This window comes from Amblyomma maculatum, chromosome 9 (genome assembly GCF_055883805.1).
Source record: "Amblyomma maculatum isolate TAMU_Amacu chromosome 9, ASM5588380v1, whole genome shotgun sequence".
In the NCBI taxonomy this organism is placed as follows: domain Eukaryota; kingdom Metazoa; phylum Arthropoda; class Arachnida; order Ixodida; family Ixodidae; genus Amblyomma; species Amblyomma maculatum.
The window spans coordinates 65,576,870-65,594,283 of NC_139352.1; the positions used below are offsets into that span (position 1 = coordinate 65,576,870).

Sequence of the window (17,414 nt, forward strand, 5' to 3'; positions counted from 1 at the left end):
AATTGGTGACTTTTATGTTATGAGATTTTGCATCCTAGCTGTGCATGAGTTGCTGTAAAACTTGTTCCAGGGGCAAGAAATTCCCTGTGCAGCCTCGATCTATAGGCGACGCAATCTTGGGAATTGACTTCTTGAGTACGTGCGGTGCCATACAATTGATTGCTGGACGAGTGGGCTAATTGTTAAGTATTCTCATCCTCGCAAACCTTTGTAAGAGTCAACAAATTATGAAGAAGTTATGTGTGTGTGCCGATGCAGTGGTACCGCCCCGTTCTGCAGTAACGCCTCGGAGTGAAGGGAACGAAACAAACCAGGCCTCCCGCCCGCCCTGCGAGCCCGCGCTCAAGAAAAGGGGAGAAAAGGAGAAAAAACAACAACAGCGCTCGCTCCTTGGCCTCGGCGCGTGGGGGGTTCGACCGCCAGCGCGACTCCACGTGCGAGTCGCTTTTCACTGCGGCCTTACAGCCTCGTTCTACAGTACACGTCGAGGAGTCCTTCTCCTGCACCACTAACGTCTCATTTGACAGCTGAAGAAAAATGTATTAATTTTCTTACCGTGAGAGCGGGCTGTCGCGGTATGTGGACTATGAATTGCGTACCAGAACCCTTTGGTTTTCCGGCGAACTCGAAACTAGCCTCATGGAACGCAGCTGTTCTATACCTATGTGGATCTAGTCACTCCTTCCCCTCACGACCGCGCTAATCACACTCCTGCTGACCAGAAGCTTCCGCTGATCACAATCCTGCTGACTAAAAGCTCCTTCTAATGATAATCAACAGTGTTGTTGTGTTGTGTCGTCCCTTGCACGTCCAAAGATCGGTTAACGTAGGAGTCATCCATTCTTGTTGGGTGATCAGCACATCGTTGAGCACATCACGACGGCCGACCTTGATCACTCTCGTCTCAGGATGCCTACGTACTAATTTTGCAAGGTATCGCGCTAATCATAGTATTAACACTGCTTCTGCTCATTTCGTGAACACTAAGCCGAATATCAGGATAATAAGTTCTGCAGCGAGATCCTCAATTTACGCGTTTTCTTTGTGCAGTCTAATTTTTCTTGGGCTTCGAATATCAGGAATATAAGTTCTGCCGCGAGATACTGCTTTTACGTTTTTTCTTTGCGCATTCTAGTCTTGCCTGGACTTTTTAAGGTGCTAATCTCTTCCGTTCCTTCTTGAATTTAGGCTTATTTCTGACATTGCCAACCTAAGGTCTCAACACAGCCCTTTTCACAAAACTTTCATATCCTGCATGGTGTATCGCATAGAGTATCGAGTCTATTCCGTTTTTCAGCTGCTACTTGGGTTCTTCCGTGTTTACTTATTGTCCTCCCGTTTGCGAACCAAGGTGCTCAAAATAAAAGAATGGTAAACTAACGTCATAAATACACAAACATAATTTACCGCCCCTTTTTGTTTTCTGGATGTGTGGCACCACCCCTTCTCCGAAGAATTGTCGAGCCGAATTTGAGAACATCGAGCTATTTAGGCAACTGAAAGCAACTGTAATGAACTTCAATCCCCTTTGCTACCTCAATCAGATAATGTGTTCAGTTGGCGCTACTTACGTTTTCCTAACATTTGCTATATTAGCAATATTTTTTGAAGATATTATAATTTTATTTGGCGAAGAACCCACTCTCAGAAAGAAATCTCGATAAAGCCACAACTTATTGACGTACTGCAACAAAGGCGCAAATGCCTTCAGATCCGCTTCAGAAATTCCCAGTTCTTTTCGTACCACCTTGTTCACAGCGACGAAGTCGTCCCTTGCACGTCCAAAGATCGGTTAACGTAGGAGTCATCCATTCTTTTGTTTGAGTTTCTCTTGATTAGGACTGCAACCACAATAGCAACTACGATAACGCCAGTAATACTACTGCCTATCACGATCCACATCCGTACAGGCAGAAACGCACCCGACTCTTGGTTACCCTGGGTACCATGCGCAGATGTAGAGGCTTCCACAGTAGCGAAAGAAGGCATTTTGGTCGTACTTTCTGTGGTGGTCGACACTGCTGTGCTTGCCACCGTAGTGATGACCTCTGTTGTCGTTCCGTCTGTCATTTCCTGTGTTGTCGTAGCGGCTGTGCTTGTAGCCAGAGAAGTCGTCACTGAACGAGGTATGTAAGCCACCCTAACGACGTTCGATGTGTCAGACTTCAACCCGCCACTGTTGGCGACCCGGCATGCCAGATAGGCTCTCCATTCAATAGCTCCATCTGGCCGAGTCCTGGCGAATGCTCGTGGCAGAGAAAGAGTCACTTTGTGCACGGCCTCGGACGGGAGAGGGTCAAGGTTGCCTTGGGCGATGTCACGCTTCTTGATCTCTGCTTGATTCTCGAAGTCCGAATCCAACTTGCCGGGGTCCTTGCTAGCTCTGATTTCTATTAGAGAAGCTGAAAAAGAATGCAGTTGAAAGGTGTGTAAACAAAAAGTGATTTGATGACAAATCAGGACGACCTTACACGAAAGAGTGGCACCTTGTGAATATCAAGTCTTCGCGAGCCTCCGTTTGAATCAGTATGCGTGCAAAGGTTTGTCATATATTTACATGTGTAGCACAGCCTTCTGACTGTCAGGTCAGTCATGACAATCGCGATAGGTAAGGCTTAGTATAGTGACTGGCATAGTCTATATGTCTACTAACTCAGTCTTTGCAGCTAAAGAGTAATGCCATTTTGAGCTACGTTTTCAATGTAATCCCTCTGATTATGTTCTAGTGACTGTGATTGATGCAACATCACCAGCTTTAAAGCTTCATTTTATCTCTAGCGTACGCGTAGTAATAGGCGTTATAGCACACCCTCCTAACTTTGCCGATTGTTATTTAGCAATGCTTCGCGGTTACATTGTTTCACGTTGTCTCCATTCTCTGTTATGATTTTATTTTGAAACATATTGTTAATTAGCCCATACAATAAGCATAAATAATATATACATGCTGCATAAGCTGACAGGACGTTACGGTGCGGCACTTAAAACAATCTCTCGCGTTTCTCGCCGAGCGCCGCGAGCTCTTTGTCACTTGATTGGGCTGTACCCTCTCCATATCCTACTACTAGCTAACAAAGGAAATAAAGTTTATCCTCCTTTCTAAGCAATAAAAGGATAGCCCCTCCCCTTCCTTCCTAAGTTATTGAATGAGAATGAGGCACAGTGGCAGTGCCTATTGCCGCGGCAGTTTTATCCTCCTGTCTAGAAGTTAATTTTAAGCATTGATCGGCCCCAATGTATTTTGCATGACAAGTTCCCATTCCCAGCATTTGCAAGCGAATTTCCTAAGCGTTTTCGAATTCTAATGTAGCGTGTAGTTGCGTGTACTTTTTTGAAGAAATACTTATATCGATAATGCCTCGCTTGTTTCTGTGTATGAGATTCTGCTGGAACAATCCATCATCTCCGCATAAGCAATCTTCGTTCGTAATTGCTACCTCAGCAAATTCTTTAGCTAACAGTATTGAAACAGAACAATAACACTTGCCGGGGGCTAGTTGGTGCACGTTCCTTTGATAAAATGTGTCCCCAAAACGGACAACACTCAAAAAGAAAAGAAGAGACAGACAGGACAGGCGGCACCAAAACAGACAACACTCAGACAGAACGGGCGCCCCTCCTGTCTGTCTCTTTCTGAGTGTTGTCTGTTTTGGTGTCACATCTTTTCAGTAAAACAGAAAGATTAATTCTTATTTGATATCACGTATGTTTGCTTTAGCCTCGCCGCTTCTTCCCGCATGGTTTTACCTTTTTTTTCTCTCTCTACGTAAGATTCGTTTCATCCTTTTAATTCTTTCATTCTTTGATGACTTTATTTCTTTTATAAAAGCTAGGCTATGCTCTTGATGTTCATTTTTAGAGCCCTGGTTCCGCATACACAGGGGTCTTATAATGAATGAGAAATTAGTTTTATGTGTACTTCTCCTGCAATAATACATGGCATCTGGCACGAAAAACTCAAGCTGTTAAACAGAAAATTAAAATTTTTAACAGCAATGAACCCTGTACGTTTCTTCCATCAATTCTTCACATATTGATTTTTTTTTTATTTAAAGGTGTCTCATAAAAATTGCTTCTAATATCATTTCCGGACTCTGTATCCATTCAAGCTGTGTCCCTTGATGCTTACCGTTCCCGGACGTCAAGTGGGCTCCAGGCCACGTCCATGTGAGCGTCACCAAAAGAGTGTCGTTATCTCCTGGCAGTTCTGAGACCACTTTAAGGTCCAGGATGTTCGATGGAGGCAGCTGTTCTTCCAGAATTTCTTCCGTCACATCGAAAGATCCTCCTGACGCCACCGTCGCGAAGGGGCCGCCGTCTTGCCCATCAGTAGAAGTTCCGGGTTTCCCTTCGTCCGTTCTGTTGACAATAATGAAGTCGTCCATCGTGTACTCATAGTCATCATCAAGGTCTGGATCTGCGCATAGTGGTTCCCAGAAATCAGTACCCTGTGAAAAGATGGTTTCATTTGATTTGTGCACTTAAACATCTCAAAGTGACACAGAATATGGGGGCGCCGTAGAGTAGGGCTACGGAGTAATTTCGACCACCTGAGATACTTTCACTGACATCACGCAGTACAGGAGAACCTAGCTTTTCGTCTCCACCAAAGAGCGGCCGACGCGGTTGGGATTTGATTCCGCTTCCTCGGCTTACGCTTAGCCACCACTAAGCAATTTTTATAACCTTCTTGCCCAGCATGATGGGGCTCGTGACATAAGAGGCACCAGACACTGAATAACCACAAAACGGTCACCTTCCGCAAAGTTTAGCCGACAAGCTTTTCAAGCTCAACCCCTGTATGCTACAAAAACTTAGCTGGCATGCTGACTGTCCAAACAGTGCAGATCAGGTTAGATACAGGAAAGGTTTCCCATACATGTATGCTAGGCCTGTCATCGCCGCCTTATTTTCACCATATATCTGCATTTATTCCGAATTGCCTGTCTTTATTGTGACTGGGCTACTGTAACCTGTTTCTGTTTTCCTTCAGCTCATATGTCGTGTGACGCTAGCGTGAAGCAAGGCAAGCAGAGATTTTATTCAGTGTATGTGTGGGGACATTCAGATAGCGAAAGCTTAAACGTGTTTTCCCTTGCAGTATGAAATGTTTTATTCGAGAGCCACTTTCAATGCTAACTGTGGAGCATTGCCTCTTTTCACAAGAATGAAAACAGGGGTAAGGTTGCGAAGGGAGGGGGGGGGGGGGTCAGGACTTATGGATGGAGTGAAACAAGCCGCACTGTGGATGGAGTGAAACTAGCCACACTGTGGATGGAGTGAAACTAGGCTCCTTAGGCATGTTTTGAATGCTTTAGGAAGATTTACGCTGTTCGACCTTTTGAATTAGAAGGGACATCAAGTTTCGCCTTAGCGTAAACACAATATATCTACAACACTGTCTTTACATTCCATGATTTTTCATATTTTCTGCTTAAGCTAGTTTTAGGGGAAAGCAAGGTGTCACTTATCAGTAGACACCTCTACGCACTTGGGTGAAGTTTATTAGAAACCAGCTAAACGAAATTAAAAGTCGCAGCACGAAGTAGGGCTTCCGCTCTAAAAGGATTGTAAAGTGAAACATTCAATTTCAAAGGCGCACATGTAATATTACGATGATAAAGAAAACGCATTTAATTACGCCGCTAAAGGCTTTCCGTGAACCCCAGATCATTTAAACAGGAAGGGGCAGTAGCAAGGGTTGTAAAATATGCTTTCGCGTAAGGGGCAACTAGGTCTTGTTAACGCTCACGTTTCTAAAAATCCTTCTGCTATATTCATTATCATCATGGTTATCCTAACCACATCTGCTGTAACACGCAGGATACTTCCGTAAATTTAGCTGCACGCTCCTGTGGAGCCGGCAGAAACTGCTCCTCAAGTATTCCCTTTGAATCCACTTTGTTACGTTTTGTGAACATTGGTTTGTTACGCTTAACGACCATCCCTAGTTCCCGGTTAAATTAAAGCCCCATCTTCTTTACAGGCAGAGGAAGCTGCAGTTACCTTGTCAATCTCCTCAAGCACCGTCACACTAATCTTTATTGATTCAAAAACAGCAATCCGCAATTTCGCTTGAAGGAAGACTCACACTTTCTATGGGTAACTGCTCATTCGGGCTACCCTGGAAAGGAAGCAGCCCAAAATGCAGCTCAAGCGCACGTCCAGCAGGGCCAGCTGCAGACCCAGGCAATTTAGCGAATGCCCCGTTAATTATAACTCTTCTCTCCACAACAGAGAGCAACGGCTTCAATACCTCCCCCAAATCTGTCTAAACACAAGCAGGTGACCTGGCGCAAGCTCCAGTCTCACACATCTCCATCTCCATTTCACCTCACTCGTATCCACATCAGCCTTTTCTTTCATGTAGGCACGCTCTGCGGGACACCTCAAGAGCAACAGAAATTCAGCCTATCCTGTACATTTGGTCCAAGCTCCAGTCACCCTCAGAATGGCAACTGACGGACATGGAGCGATGGGAGATCGGGGTGTCCAGCTCGGACCCGGCTGCACAAAAGCATCTGGTGGACTGGGGTATAAGAGTCGCTGAGAGCCACGAGCTCTTGGCCTCCCTACGCGATATCGTGCTGACCCATCAGTACAGACTGTAACTTCAGGCTAAACAATCAATAAATATTTTTCCCACCACCACCGCTTACATTTCCTTCTCATTAATTGCTACCTAAGGCTATTTTGCTCTTTCTAATTTCAACTCGCATGCCGGTAGCTATCGTTTGCTCTGTGACCAACTCCGCTCTCGCATTTTCTCTAACCGTTACAAATATACTTTATATTTGCTATTCTGTCCCCAAATTATAATCAGCCCAGTGCGTTAGACTCCGTATCTATGCCCAACAAGTGAATACCACGTAAGCGCTAATCCAGCCGGGCGTCTTTAGACGTTTGAGTGATACCAAGCTAGTTGCCATGGCAACTGTAATGATAGTCGCCTCGTTGGTTGCCACAGCACCTGTGAGGCCGGCCGTTGTATAGAGCCGTTGTGCCGCAGACTTTAATGCGAAAACACTGCCTCACATGGCGAAAGCCAACAGAAAATGGCCTGCCTTGCATGTCTCAACCTCGGACAAAAATTACAAATGCCGAAGCAGGACGGATTAGAAAACAGCAATGTCTCGACGGAGTGAGTACGAAACGTCGTAGCCAACGTGAAACCTAAAGCCCCGCGTGCAGGTACACTCTCGCGGTGTACATTACACGTCGTCACCTCTATAAACTTTCACACGTGTGCAATAACTTTCGCCCGTCCCACTCTTTTAAGTACGCTAAAGCCTTACCATTCTACAATATCTCCTTCAGGAATACTGAAAGGCTCCTAAACAAAAACGTATACAGAATTGAACCGTTTATATAATGCAACACTTTATTGAGATTAATTACACCAAACGAGCACCTTCGGTTTTACGATGTTATGCTGTCTGGCATATTTCGGGGCCGGACTTAAAACCTTACTACCTTACTACCCCGCCGGGGTGGCGCATTGGTTATAGCGCTCGACTACTGTTCCCAAGGACGCGGGATCGAATCCCGGCCTCGGCGGCCGCTTTTCGTTGGAGGCGAAAAGCAAGGCACCCGTGTGCTGTGCGATGTCAGTGCACGTTAAAGAACCCCAGGTGGTAGAAATTTCCGACGTCCTACACTACGGCGTCTCTCATAGCCTGAGTCGCTTTGGGAAGTTAAACCCCACAAACCAAACCAAATCAAACTTAAAATCTTACTGCCCAAAATGAACTACCCTATTTGTATAAATATATATAGTTCGCTAAATAGCTTATGATCTACGTTGCTTTATATCAGTGATTTATCGATACTTGCCTAGACTATTTGTAATGGACCAAAAACCTCATCATGGCACGTGCACAGTTTTCGCAGTGACAAGCCGAGCATTGCGCTTCACGAGCTGCTCCATCTGACGGATGGCGAGGCAATCGACATAACGGCTCCGTGGTTGGGCGCGTAGCGAGCATGCTTGAAAGGGAATGTTCATTTGCTCGCCACATTATTGCTACAAATAAGGGCAGCTTGTAAAATCGGCGGTCTGCACGTCTCGACGAAAACTGCGCACGAAGCGGCGAGTGGTTTTTCGACTCTAGAAAGTCTAGCCAGGTAGCTAGATTGCCAAATCACCAGATAAATAACGTCCTCTGTGCTATGTCACATTGTGAAAGATATCTGGGCTCGAACAGGATATTAGATTTCGCTCAGAATTTTCCTCAATTCCGGCCCCAAAATATCTGCTCGGTAGAACTTTACGGCATATGGTATTTTTTTCAAAAATGGAATGATGAACTCACCCGAAGTATGCGAGAGTAGAGGGGTGATGGCATAGGTACTGCCCGAGGCGGGCATTGGGTCCACAAGTCGGATGGAATTGTGGCTGGACACATGTGCAGTGACGGCGTACCTGCCTTTCCCAACGAAGGCAGCGAAATATCCACTGTAGGTGCCATCATTTGCTCGTACGTCCGGATCTGTGGCGGCAGCATGCAAGGGCGCAAGAATGGTTTGAATGAAAGTAAAATGAACGACATGAAGGCCTACGAGGTTACAAGTACGAAAAACAGCGCAATATGGAAACATTAAAAACTGCTTATTGCAACGTTCGAACGTCTTGTTTTCTTTTTTTTTTAATATCTCTGCATTGTACTCAATTTGAGTTCGATCTCTTTTCGTTAGCCTCTGCTCTTCTGCCTCTTAGGTGAGAACGGTAAGATTCAGCTCGCTTCTCCTGGGGGATATACCAGGGAGCTGATAGTCACGACATAAAATTTCCTGCCAGAGCGCTGCATCCTATTCTTATGCTTCAGGTTATTTCACTCGCATGGTTTGGATCAGCTTCAACTATCTGCCCTAAGTAGACGTATTCATTTGACAGTTGCAGCGAGTCGCTGCTTGTGAAACTTCTTGTTTCTTCCGAAACTGTTTAAAATTAATTTAGATTTCTGTGCATTATTTTAGACCTACTGTCCTGATTTGCCTGTTTGTGTCATTATTCACCCTTTGCGGTCTGCCCCCTCAGTTACATAGCGAGACAAACTAGTAAATCGTAGCTTACAGGGATATTCTCACTTAGCGCCTATAAATAAATATTCCCAAACCAGACTTTTGAACACGCCCTTTAAGCTGGCTGTGAATTTCAATGAACGGAACGACCACTGTACTGCACGTCGCTTACATTTTATGGGAATGTACGGAAACGAGATGAACTAAATTTTCCGAGCAAAACAGATGTAAAAAGGGCCAAAAATATACGCGCCGATCCCTTTTATTTCCCTTATTCCCACATAGAGGCCGCGAGCATAATCTGTAAAATGTGTCAGGTGATCAAATTCGCCAGGTATTTTGTGTTTATTAGACAGTATGGAGAGAAAAAAAAAACAGGACCTGCTCAGCTTGCGAGCGTTAGTGGTTATCATTGTTCTGTTTTAGAATTTTTGTTTTAATGAATAGAGAAGGGTTTTTCGAAATACTCCTCTTACATAAACCAGGGATCACCTGCTTTGCTTCTAGAACACATCCCCAAGACGGGGAAAGCAGGACAAAAGATAACACATGCCTACCTCGGCCTTTGTCATTGAGTGGAAATATAACCTTGGGCGCTCGATTGGGTCTGGTGACCTCTGCAGTGACGTCAGCGTTCAGGACGAGCTTCTTTCCCTTTCTCACCTCGGTAAGAATGATTGCTTCGTTTGCTTTTCCTACTTCTATACTAGACATTCGGCAGGTTGCCCGGATAGGCTCATTTGGGTCCTTGGCTTGAGACCTAACTTGGATGTTGGCGTCTACTTCGTCGCGACTTGATGTTTCCACGTGAAGAGTCCATTTCCCTGCCTTTGAATCAACCAATAAGTGTCATTAGTTCATTTATGCACTCTATCAACTAATGATCTGTTTTAAAGAATCAATTAATCATTAGAAATATTTATCACATTATCAATTTCTCATTCCAGTATTGTAGCCGTTAATTAGAGACACAAGCTCCGGCTAGAGTTTTGCATTATATGATGATTTAGACAAAAAAATATTTGAATAAAATAATTTCGAACCTCTGCCTGGCTTGGTATTAATATAGTCATTATAAAGCCTTTGTCCTCCACACGGCAATCTCGGCACTTTTTTCCGTTGGGATCAATGAGCCATGCTCTGACGGAAGCACTCTCAGGCTGCACGCGTTGAATGAGGACGACAGTGTTGTTGCCCAAACTGTTGTCCAATACGAAATTCTCATTTAGACTGCCTGCGAAAAGACTTGAGGTGTCCATGACCTAGAAGGGAAAGGAGAAATACAAATGTCACTATTTCAGGACCGCAGTAAGGTGAGCGCCAGCTCTCAGATATTACCTCTGTGTTCAAGAGTGGCTACTCCGAATGAAAAGGCGGTGTTAAAGGTGCCTATTCGTAACCGGAAGCTCAAGCATCATTTTATTTATTTATACGTGTCAATACCTGCGCCATCATTGAAACTGTTTTCATCATTGAAACGGGCAACTGTTTTCCTTTCTACAAAAAGCAATATGGAAAAGCGACAGTGTAACGTGATCGCGATAACACGGAGGTTACGCGTTCCTTGGTTGGTTACGTCAAGCTTTAGCTTCGGTTCTGTAGCGAATAGCTGACGGGACGAAATATATAGAGCCATTTCGTTTGGCCCTGTTACCTTTAACAAAAGACAAATTCCACGCTGTCAAAACTTTCTGCTTCAATATTGCTGCTACCTTCCACTCGTGATGAGTGCCAGACAGCATAGCAGGTATGTATAACCGTCATCATCATTTACAGTGTTAGGCATAAATTCCAAAAAGTGTTCTTTCAGAATCGTTATATCTCCTAAACTAGGGCTTGATGATTTGCCTCATCGACAGGTGCGAACCATGAGAAAGTATATAGAGACAGTTGTCATTTCTTTCTTTTTCCTTTGATGCAATACCTGGTCATATACCTTCAATCATGCCCTCTATATGCGCGTCACGGAAATAGTATGAGTACCTACCATTGTGTACCTTCCAGAAGCTTCGTCCGCCTGGCTAGTCGAAGCTTCCACAAAAGCAGTTTCAATTTTAAGCGCCGTATTTCCTTGCAGATCCTCGAAGAAGAACGCTTTTCCCTTGGTAGCAATGGCTAATTTCTCAAGTTTGTTGTCTGCCGTGGTCCCTAAAGCCATAGTGTTTACTTCAACCTTGGTTGCCACGACTTTCGGCGTAACGTCGGCCAGATTGGGAGCAATATTTTCTTCGCCGTCGCTCATCAGCAGGATTATGGCGCCTTCCGGAGTCTCATCAGGTGTGGTTAGTACCTGCAATTATAGAGTGGATACGTTTTTACTGTTTGGTTTGGTTTGGTTGTGGGGGGTTTACCGTTCCAAAGCGACTCAGGCTATGAGAGACGCCGTAGTGGAGGACTCCGGAAATTTCGACCACCTGGGGTTCTTTAACGTGCACTGACATCGCTAAGGCTCCTTTCACAGAATGACTGAACCGGCATACGTTTATATGTTTTGCACGCCTCAGCCGATATTCAAAAAATGTCGAGGAGGAAACAAATTTGTCTAAACAAAAGTAAAGAGTGCACCGATTTCAGCGTCCCAACAGGCGCAAATGTGTTAGTGAGGGTAATAATTATTAGTAATGCGAAGTTTTAAAGTAAGCCTAAAAAAGTGCCGAGGGATAACGGTGGCGAGGGGGCAGAGTTATCGGTTGTGCCTTTGTCTTGAAAACCAGTCGACTAGCCGGTGGCGACAGGAACAAGCCTTCTGCGCTAATGTCGCAGATAAGGGCTGCAGGTCGACTGCGTTCGCATTAAGGATGAAAATGGCAACGTGTTTTCCAGATAATAAGTGTCAAGCATTGACATTGATTTTATTATTTTAGATCGTTTTTGACAGGGAGAAGATTAATCATGAAATGGTAAAGAACAAGAAACAAACGTCTAGTATTCATTACAATACAGATATTAATTCTTGGCCAAGGGCCACAAGCATAGGGATTACCCACTTGATCGAAATCGCGCCAAAGCTTTCATCGCATGGGGTACAGAGCGAATGGCCTAGTAGCTACGCTTTTCACTTGCAAGTTACCCTGCAAAGCAGTCATGCAATGCGTGCTATCTTTATTGGCTCATGTGTTTTGCAGCTTTCGTAGGCGGCAAACAGCTTGTGAAAAAAAGTATAGTTTTCGGTATCCTTGTCTTTGATTTAAAGGTCTGAGAGATGGGCATTTACTAAAAAAGCTGATTGCCAAAAGCAAAAAAACAAACAAATGTTTACAAAAAAAAAAATTCTATATTACAGGAAGAACTAGTATGGGGCGATTCACAAGCAACATCGCCTGTTTGTGATGGCAAAGGGGGAGGGAGGGACGGGGTGTGGTTTCTTGTCACCTCTTGATGGGTGCTTCTTGATGAAAAATACGTTTCAAAAACCCTGCTCTGCACTAAACCTCTAGCAGTAGTGGTTTACGATTCGGGACCACTTTCAAGCAGTGCAGTGGGCTACACTTAAAGCCTTATTTGTGTGTGTGCGTGTGTGCATATTTGTGCGCGCGTGTGCGCGCGTGTGCGTGTGTGTGTGTGTGTGTGTGTGTGTGTGTGTGTGTGTGTGTGTGTGTGTGTGTGTGTGTGTGTGTGTGTGTGTGTGTGTGTGTGTGTGTGTGTGTGTGCGTGTGTGCGTGCGTGCGTGCGTGCGTGCGTGTGGACAACATTTAACTGTGATGGCTATTATGATGGACCCTTCAACGACGAGGCCATACATATCACCCATAGTGCAGCTGTCCCCACCTTCGCAGAAAAGATTAGCGCTACTTAAAAATTCTTAAAAAAGTCTTGCCTCTAAAGCTCTTTCCAGGCCACAGCCAATGCAGGTGCTGCCTCCTGCGGTGAGCCTTTCAACGGCGTCCAAAAATCCTTTCCTGGTGTTGACATTCACAGGCATCAGTGTGTGGTGTACCGCGGCGCTTGTTTCGAATGTGACAATAGCCAGACGCAATGACCCGTCCGGTATGTCATCAATGTAGCGTGCAGCAGCCTTCTGCAGAAACTCCATCCGGTTGTCGTCCTAGAGTAAGAAACAGAAGTTAAAATAAATGTCTTAATTTCAGTGTTGGTAAACTGTCATCTTACCGATCACTGTAGTGTGGATACAAGATTGCGTTTGTTCCATGGACAACACGCAGATATGCATTTGGTTTAGAAAGGCTAGATCCCGAAAAATTCAAGGTACATCCCATGAGTACTGAAAAAGTGGACTGTGGTTTCAAACTCCAAATCGACTTTGTTTCCAACCTACAAGTTGGAGGTTCCCCAGGCAAAAAGCTATCACAAACAGCTTGGCTGGGCCTGAGGGCCTACAGGCAGCACCACGCTGTAGATATACAATTATACACACAGCAGAAATCAGACATGAACAAATAGCAAATGCAGTGCTTACACTTCCTGAAGAGTTATGCAACAATATTTCAATATATTATATTTAAATTCAATAAAATTAAAAACCCAATACACGCTAGCACATTATGACGTGAACAAAAGTTAATCGAATAAAAACCAATCAGTTGTCCGTCGGTCGAGGAGTGGTGCCAGTTCTTATTGGTCAGTGCTTTTATTTGGATCGCAATAATATTCATTACCTCATCAGAAAATTTGCTAATTCGTGTCTAAATGTGTAAAGTCATTGTGAGTTTTAGGTTTATAATAAAGTGATGGTATGCGGTACTCAATAGTGAACCTGCCATAATTTGTTCGTGTATGTGGCACTGGCTTTAGTTCCTTACGTAAGCTGTAAGCATGCAAGGGGCGGTGTGTATAATTTGGAATGTTATTTTTTGGACATTGAGAGACAGTTTGTAATCGTATAATTCAGTTGCTTTAAGCATATTATGTTTAGTAAACAAGGGATCAGTAAATAGCTGACTAGGATTTCCATAAAAAGTTCTCAAGAATTCGTGACACCTTTTTTTGAAGTCGCTCGAGTTTAATTTAAATATGGATGGTTGTATCTCCCCAAACTAAAATGCAATATGAAAGACGAGAGTAGAAATTAGCAACATATATTGCTTTTCTGAGCCTCGCTGGAAGTAATTCTTTAAGCTTGTAGAAACAGGCAACTGCTTTACTTAGTTCTACGACCAGCCTGCTAACATTGGTTGTTCCACAACATGGTTTCTTCCAACCAGACGCCTAAAAATTTGATGTCGCAAGCTGCAAAGCTGTACCTTGAAAATTTAGGACTAGCTCAGTGTCACAGGCTATGTTATGGGGCTTGAAAATAATGTACTTATTCTTTTTAACTTTCAAGGTTAATCTGGTTTTATGCGGCCAATCTTCAAGTTTGATCAAATAATTAATTAGGACAGCGTTCTATTGGGTTACGGTTTGTTCGGAGAAAAAAAAAATATTTACGTCAACAGCCTACATGACCAGTGTCGGTGAAAGAGGCAAATTGCACATGTCATTATAAACAGAATGAACAACAAAGGTCCAAACATAGAACCATGAGGTACACCATGTTTTACCCTTGTAATCGAACACGACGTTTTCACACTGTTTTCTGTCTGACAGATAACGTTTGACAAGATCAAGAGCAACACCACCCGAGGCGATGGTGCTCTTAGCAGCACCCGAGGCTGTGAGCTATCGACCACAGAAGAAACAGTGAAGAGCCTTTGAGCATCACGTCGTAAGGAGCCATACTTCACGAAACCTCAACTATAACCTGGAGTTAACGGTGCACCACAAAGTTGCCTCGCGCACTTGACTATACTGATACGTCGGCACTTTGATGCCCAAACCTGTAACTGTATAGATACCCTTCATACGAAATCATAAGTTTTGTGACACACACGTTTATCTTCCTTAGCCCTGAGATGTATACGTTTATCGATTGATTCAAACTGGCATAATATATTTTGGCTATTGATTAAATCGATTGAAATTTTAATATTTCATTCCCAATGTATTGATAAAACGGACAATAATTTTACATCAGCGTATTCAGCCAGCGTACGTATAGGGAGAAGAGTTAGAATATAACGAGAATGATTAATAGGCGACAAAGACAGCGCATCTAGATATAGTAAGCAATATAATGAAGGTAATATATAGAGAAAATAAAAACAAAACTGTGACTTGGAATTAGATATAGATTTATTCTAGCTCGAATTGCCACGAAAGCCTTGACTTCAGCTTGATATGCAACGCTTAGCACGAAAAAAAAAAAAAAACTGCTGCTCATCTGGGGGCTGCGTGAATCCCCCCCCAAAAAAGCACTTAGGAGCAGCGTATCAGGCTAGAGAAAATAAGTGAGGTTAGAAAATTAATAATGAAGGTCACGACAAAGAAGAGAGAGAGAGAAATGAATGGTGGGAGCAGCCTAAAAGGGGGCGAATGAGAGCGAGAAACAAAGAATTGGTGCATCGTTCGTTCGTTAGAACTGTCGGTAGCGTACAAAAAGCTTAAATATAAATGAGTAGCAGAGATGTTACAGAATTGTGAAATGGTTAGGTGTGATATCTCTGAAATCATTAAAAATGATCTACAATGTAGGCACAATCTTTCTAAATCCGACTGCTGCTCGTCAAGTATTTATTATCAATGTCACAGAGTGTAGTGGAGACTTGCCTCCGATAGACATATAAGCTTTGAAATTTTAGCTATATATTTGTTTCGACAGACAGTGCTTTATAATGCCCGCCCATTAAAGTCGCGCTTGATAGACATGAAGAAATTACACAACTAGGATGCGATAGGAGTTAATTTCTTAGTTTAAAATTACGACGCTTACATCCATGCTGCCTGAGACGTCGAGTACAAGCACGACACGCTGAGGCAGGTCTTCTTTATGCTGAGTCTCGTCGAAGGTCACATGGATGCTCTTAGTCATGTCCGGCTCGGGTACACTGCAGTCGTCGACGAAGGCAACGTGGTTTAGACAGTTTTCCACGTTCTTCAAATTTTTGGCTGATAATGACATCCTTATCTGCATTCTCGTCGAATATAGATACTGAAACCCATGCTCTTTAGCTCATATATAATAATATTTTATACCCCAGTATATCTCATTTCGTCCCAATGCTAACAAAATGGATTTCTCGTGAATTCATTCAAGCAAAACGTCTTGTTAAAAAGGTTCAACAGAACATCAAGTCGAAACGAGCACCAACTAATAAAAAAACTGAGCTAGCAAAGGCTATTTCAGTTTTTAAACAAAACGCGAAAAAGCCAAACAACACTACATTCTATTGAAGCTTCCTTATTTCCTTGTCAATAACCCGCAACTGTTCTGGGAACACTTTAGCAGCGATAAAAGTCATGCCTCTCTTCTATCTGCCGGGGAACGGGTTAAATTGCAAATGCACGTAATGATTTCTTTCACTCGATATTTATTGTGGATAACTGTGTTGCACCAGATATAGAACTATACGACGTTTCAAAAATTAATCCCCTCATCATCCCCGACGCTGGCATTATTAACCTCCTACTTGGGCTGGACAATAAGAACGCAACTGGTTTAGACGAAATTCGGCGAAATTACAAATGCATTTTAACACAATATACCGAACCATGCAAAAGGTTCCTAGGCCTGATCTATCGTAAATCCCTTATTTTTTATAGACTGCCAGATGACTGGATGGGACGGAGCTGTGTTGTGTAAGTCTCCTCCCATAGCCAGGCTCATGTCTGGCGCGGGCCCGTAAATCCAAGCTTCTGGGTGGCTGGAGCGGGACTACAACACGGGTGAGCAGAGACCCGAGAGCCCTCCGTGGAAGCGGAGAGGACTCAGCTGTGACCTGATGAAGAGGGACAGGTTAGCCTGGTGGCATTATTTAGTCATCGAGCAAACTAAGGCAGTTTTCCCGATGATGGGTGGATTGACTTTTGGTTGGTCACTGGGAGGGGCTGCGTCCTCCTGTAACCGAGAGGGGTGCAACCATTGGCGATGAAGCCCTGAGGGATAAGGCTGGGAGCAATGGCGCGCTCCTGTAATCGAGAGAGGCCACGCCGGTGAATGCTCAGACGGCCGACTGGAACCTCGGAGCCTTGTGCACTCTCAGGAAGTCTACCCCACTAAAGTGGGGTAGATTCTCGGGCTTAGGAACTGCTACTATGGAGCCCACCGAATGACAGCCTTTACCGATGATGTACCCTATTGATACACGGGACTAGGGATAAGGCTGGGGAGCTCCCAACTCCCTGTAATCCAAGGTGGAAGCCGCTGGAGTTGGTGGTGACCACTCCTCGTAGCGGGAAATAAGAGTCTGTCCACCCGCCGGTTTAGTCCAGGGATGGGCTGTGCCGGCTAAGTCTCTATGTAGGGACGCCGCTGGAGAATCCCCGCTGACTACTGTCATCAGGGGTAGGGGCAACCCCGTGTTACCCAGCCCGCGAGGAGGCAAAGGGGCGCTGTT

At 44.2% G+C, this 17,414-nt stretch overlaps 2 protein-coding genes across 2 annotated transcripts in view; both read right to left on the reverse strand.

Moving 5' to 3' along the window:
* Positions 1 to 1,497: 1,497 nt before the first annotated feature.
* Positions 1,498 to 4,570, reverse strand: LOC146179259 (uncharacterized). Its single transcript, XM_084578933.1, has 2 exons — positions 4,130 to 4,570; positions 1,498 to 2,402 (listed from the first exon to the last, which is right to left on the reverse strand). The coding sequence occupies exons 1-2, from the start codon at positions 4,383 to 4,385 to the stop codon at positions 1,753 to 1,755; spliced, it is 906 nt and encodes a 301-aa protein (XP_084435059.1). The 5' UTR covers positions 4,386 to 4,570; the 3' UTR covers positions 1,498 to 1,752.
* Positions 4,571 to 6,119: 1,549 nt separating this feature from the next.
* Positions 6,120 to 17,414, reverse strand: part of LOC146179260 (calcium-activated chloride channel regulator 3A-1-like) — a 32,581-nt gene continuing 21,286 nt past the window's right edge. Inside the window, exons 6-12 of the mRNA XM_084580162.1 lie at positions 15,791 to 15,905; positions 12,839 to 13,066; positions 11,009 to 11,311; positions 10,065 to 10,283; positions 9,579 to 9,849; positions 8,313 to 8,489; positions 6,120 to 6,124 (exon numbers count right to left, since the gene is read on the reverse strand). Of these exons, the coding sequence (XP_084436288.1) occupies positions 6,120 to 6,124; positions 8,313 to 8,489; positions 9,579 to 9,849; positions 10,065 to 10,283; positions 11,009 to 11,311; positions 12,839 to 13,066; positions 15,791 to 15,905 (1,318 nt within the window). The remainder of the gene's footprint in view (positions 6,125 to 8,312; positions 8,490 to 9,578; positions 9,850 to 10,064; positions 10,284 to 11,008; positions 11,312 to 12,838; positions 13,067 to 15,790; positions 15,906 to 17,414) is intronic.